This window comes from Austrofundulus limnaeus, unplaced genomic scaffold, assembly GCF_001266775.1.
Source record: "Austrofundulus limnaeus strain Quisiro unplaced genomic scaffold, Austrofundulus_limnaeus-1.0 Scaffold179, whole genome shotgun sequence".
Classification (NCBI taxonomy): Eukaryota; Metazoa; Chordata; class Actinopteri; order Cyprinodontiformes; family Rivulidae; genus Austrofundulus; species Austrofundulus limnaeus.
The window spans coordinates 439,575-444,287 of record NW_013952581.1 but is presented as its reverse complement, the minus strand read 5'-3'; the positions used below and the strand labels follow the sequence as shown (position 1 = coordinate 444,287).

The following is a 4,713-nucleotide window of genomic DNA, read 5'->3' as shown; positions in this document are numbered from 1 at the left end:
CATATGTTCCCTGATATGTTCCTTTCCTGATAGATTCCACTGTACACATGTTCTTCGGTACACATGTTCCTCTGTACACATGTTCCGTGAAAATTTCCTCTGTACATATGTTCCCTGATAGGTTCCACTGTACACATGTTCCTCTGTACACATGTTCAGTGATAAGTTCCTCTGTACACATGTTCAGTGATAATTTCCTCTTTACATATGTTCCCTGATATGTTCCTCTGTACATATGTTCCCTGATGTTGCTCTGTACACATGTTCCCCGATAGGTTCCTCTGTACACATGCTCCCCAATAGGTTCCTCTGTACACATGTTCCCCAATAGGTTCCTCTGTACACATGTTCCCCAATAGTTTCCTCTGTACGCATGTTTCCCAATAGGTTCCTCTGTACACATGTTCCCTGATATGTTCCTCAGTACACATGTTCCCTGATAGGTTCCACTGTACACATGTTTATCTGTACACATGTTCCCTGATAGGTTCCACTGTGCACATGTTCATCTGTACACATGTTCCCTGATAGGTTCCTCTGTACATACAGTATGTTCCCTGATGTTGCTCTGTACACATGTTCCCCAATAGGTTCCTCTGTACACATGTTCCCCAATAGGTTCCTCTGTACACATGTTCCCCAATAGTTTCCTCTGTACACATGTTTCCCAATAGGTTCCTCTGTACGCATGTTTCCCAATAGGTTCCTCTGTACACATGTTCCCTGATATGTTCCTCTGTACACATGTTCCCTGATAGGTTCCACTGTACACATATTCATCTGTACACACGTTCCCTGATAGGTTCCTCTGTACGCATGTTTCCCAATAGGTTCCTCTGTACGCATGTTCCTTGATAAGTTCCTCTCTACATAAAATGTTCCTCTGTACATACGTTCCCTGATATGTTCCTCTGTACATACAGTATGTTCCCTGATGTTGCTCTGTACACATGTTCCCCGATAGGTTCCTCTGTACACAGGTTCACCGATAGGTTCATCTGTACACATATTCCCCGATAGGTTCCACTGTACACATATTCCCTGATAGTTTCCTCTGTACACATGTTCCCCGTTACGTTCCTCTGTACACAGGTTCCTCGATAGGTTCCTCTGTACACACGTTCCCCGTTACGTTCCTCTATACACAGGTTCCTCGATAGGTTCCTCTGTACACATGTTCCTCGATAGGTTCCTCTGTACACATGTTCCCCGATAGGTTAATCTGTACACTTGTTCCCCGATAGGTTACTCTGTACACAGGTTCCCCGTTACGTTCCTCTGTACACAGGTTCCTCGATAGGTTCCTCTGTACACATGTTCCTCGATAGGTTCGTCTGTACACTTGTTCCCCGATAGGTTACTCTGTACACAGGTTCCCCGATAGGTTGCTCTGTACACTTGTTCCCTGATAGGTTACTCTGTAGACATGTTCCCCGATAGGTTACTCTGTACACTTGTTCCCCGATAGGTTACTCTGTACACAGGTTCCCCCGATAGGTTGCTCTGTACACATGTTCCCCGATAGGTTCCTCTGTACACATGTTCCCCGATAGGTTACTCTGTACACTTGTTCCCCGATAGGTTCCTCTGTACACATGTTCCCTGTTAGTTTTCCTCTGTACACATGTTCCCCGATAGGTTCCTCTGTACACATGTTCCCCGATAGGTTCCTCTGTACACATGTTCCCCGATAGGTTCCTCTGTACACATGTGCCCCGATAGGTTCCTCTGTACACAGGTTCCCCGATAGGTTCCTCTGTACACTTGTTCCCCGATAGGTTCCTCTGTACACATGTTCCCGGATAGGTTCCTCTGTACACAGGTTCCCTGGTAGGTTTCCTGGTACCCGTGTTCTCACAGAACTAATAATAACAATCATAAATGATGCTTGACTTCTCCATCAAATGTCTTTTAAAACAAAAGAAAAAAAATTCTGCACTGCAGGCGTTATAATGATAAATAATTCAGGGAACTATCAGGGAACATGGAGATGACCCATCAGACATTCTGAGTGTTTTTCTCACCAAATCTCTGATTTATTTCCCCAGTTTAATTCAGTTTTCATCCTCCTGAGCTGCTGGAAACATTTGTGGAGCAACATGAACGTTGTTTACCATACACTAATGTTTTCTGGTGCGAAGTTCATGGTAAAAAAAAAACAAACAGTTGAACTGTATCTATAAGGAGAGCAGCCAGAATAAAATAAAATAAACTGAAGTCTCCAGGTTTTATTTTTAGGAGAATAAATAAGATTCATTTTAAGCATTTTAAATATTTACTGGATCAAACCACGAAACTCCTCTGCGCTGAACTTTATTTAAGTCTGTCAAAATAAAGTTTTTCCACGCCTTTGATTTATTTACAGTCCAGTTTGTGTCGAACCGAACCGGTCTTTAACCCCGCCTCCGCCGGAGCTGAGTCCGGGTGAGTGAAAGGAGCGGACCCTGGCAGGGAGCTGCTCTTCCTCCTCCTCCTCCTCCTCCTCCTCTTCCTCAGACTTTCTGCTCCTCACCGAGACTCCGTTTGGATCTGAAGAGTCTGAACCCATCAGCGGAACCGAAATAAAAAGTTTTTGTGACAAAAATGATCCTGAGGAAGAATCAGCTGCTCCTCTGAGGACATGTGAGTTCAAAACTTTCTTTATTCTGTAAAAACGGAACTTTCATCTGATGAAGATGAGGTTTAATCTGATGAAGTTTTTTTAAGGGATGAATTAGTGAAGGTTTTAGCTGCTACATGAGCAGAACTTTAGCTGCTGTTTGTTTCTGCAGCTTTTTTTTTGTAAAGTTTTTAGAGATGAAGTCAGTTTTTAATGAATCTGAACCAGTTCAAAGACAAAGTTTTGCGGATTTAATCTGGACTCAAACCGGAACCCAGGAGGTTCTGAAGTGTTTCTGGATTAAAAAGATTTAAAAAGAGAATTATTTTTGTGTTTTAAAGATGAAACCATCTGTTTGTTTTATGTCATTTAAAAATGTTTGATCAACGACTCCTTTAAAACAGCTTGATCAAAAACTCATTTAAAACTGTTCAAAGACTCGTTTAAAACTGTTCGATCAAACACTCATTTAAAACTGTTCGATCAACGACTCATTTAAAAATGTTTGATCAACGACTCCTTTAAAACAGCTTGATCAAAAACTCATTTAAAACTGTTCAAAGACTCGTTTAAAACTGTTCGATCAAACACTCATTTAAAACTGTTCGATCAACGACTCATTTAAAAATGTTTGATCTGAATTTGTTCTGGTTTTATTTTCTGCTTTAAAAATAATTAAAAATGTTTAAAATGAGAAAAAAAATCTTTGAAATCTTCCATCTGAACCAGAGTTTGTTTAAAAAAAAAAAAAAAAGCTCAGTTTTCTGTTTAAAGTCTGGTTCTGAACCAAACAGGACCCTCGGTGCTGTTTTGTTGGGGGTTCTGTTGTCAGAACTGTTCTGATGGAGACACAGACTTTTTATCTTCATTTATCTCAGAGTTTAGGGAAGAACCCAAATTTTAAAAGTTTCATTTAAATTTAAAAATTAAGAGTGACCCAGCTATTAAAAGAGGTAATTTTAACTGAATGAAGCTGAAGTCTCCAGGAAGTAGTCTGATCCTTGCTGCTGCTCAGGTTTCTGCAGGTTCTGAATCTGAGGAGAAACTAAAATAAAAACAGGACAGATTTTATTCTTTCATGTTGTGTTTGAAGTGACAACAGAACCGCTTTTCTTCTGTTGATCCTCCAAACGTTGGCTCAGCTTCAGGACCAGTTCCCAGTTTTCAGGTTCTGATGTGGAATCAGAACCAACAGCTCTTGATAACCGGTTCTAGCTCGGTCCAGGAGTTCATGTTTTTTTTTTAAATTTATTTATTGTGATTTCAATAAAATCGGAGTTTCTTCAGCTTCTGATGGAACCAAGAACAGAACCTTGTTTGGGCCGGTTCCATGGGTTCCACCTCTGAGAAACAAACTTTCAAATGTTTTAATCCCTCAGATTAATCCTAACGTCTGAGGCTGGTTCTGATCCAAGCTCAGAGACAAGTTTCTTCATCTCTTTAATAATTCCATGTTTTCTAAAAAAAATATCACTCGGGTGTTAAATGTAACCAGAACCGTTCGTTTTTTTCTTAACAAAAGTTCTGCAGAACCTCAGTGAAAATAGTCGCTGTGCTGAATCCTGCAGGATGTTGGTCTAGGACCAGGACTGGACCCTGCTGGTCTCTGAACCAGTTTTTATTGTTTTGTTTGCTCAGAATCTGGTGTTTGGGCTCAGAACTATTAGTTCTAATAAAACAGGTGACATTAAATCAGTTAAAAATAAAAATAATAAAGCTTGATTCTTTAAACCATCAGCAGAGTTTCAGACAAAAGGTTGCTTTTGGCTTGTGGGCCCAAATTGGCCCGCCAAGCCATTGGATTTGGCCCACCGCAGTTGTCCTACTGTGTAATCTCCCATCCTATGTAGAAACACTATACTTCCACTTAGTCATTCCAACCATTGATCCAACTCAGAACCTGTAGTGCAGATGGTCTTAACTCATGGTACTTAATTTAACTTTGCATTATATTAAGATTAATCATAAAATACAAGTAAATACAAGAGACATTTAGATTAGAATAAAGCATGCATCTATATTTGCACACTTTATAAGATTACAAACGCTAAATATTTATAATTTCTGAAAAGTCCCATGAGCCTTTGCTGCTCGAGCAAACGTCAGATTTCTCC

General features: G+C 40.2%; 1 protein-coding gene across 5 annotated transcripts in view; it reads left to right on the top strand.

Annotated features, from left to right (window-relative positions):
- Nucleotides 1-2,424: 2,424 nt before the first annotated feature.
- The window catches only part of adgrg6 (adhesion G protein-coupled receptor G6), a 75,651-nt gene continuing 73,362 nt past the window's right edge, over nt 2,425-4,713 (top strand). For 3 of the 5 annotated variants that reach the window (XM_014017924.1, XM_014017923.1, XM_014017921.1), the window contains exon 1: nt 2,426-2,622. In XM_014017924.1, the coding sequence (XP_013873378.1) occupies nt 2,621-2,622 (2 nt within the window). In that variant the 5' untranslated portion in view covers nt 2,426-2,620. Of the gene's footprint in view, nt 2,623-4,713 lie in introns of all 5 variants that reach the window. The other 2 variants (XM_014017920.1, XM_014017922.1) reach the window with 1 other exon arrangement.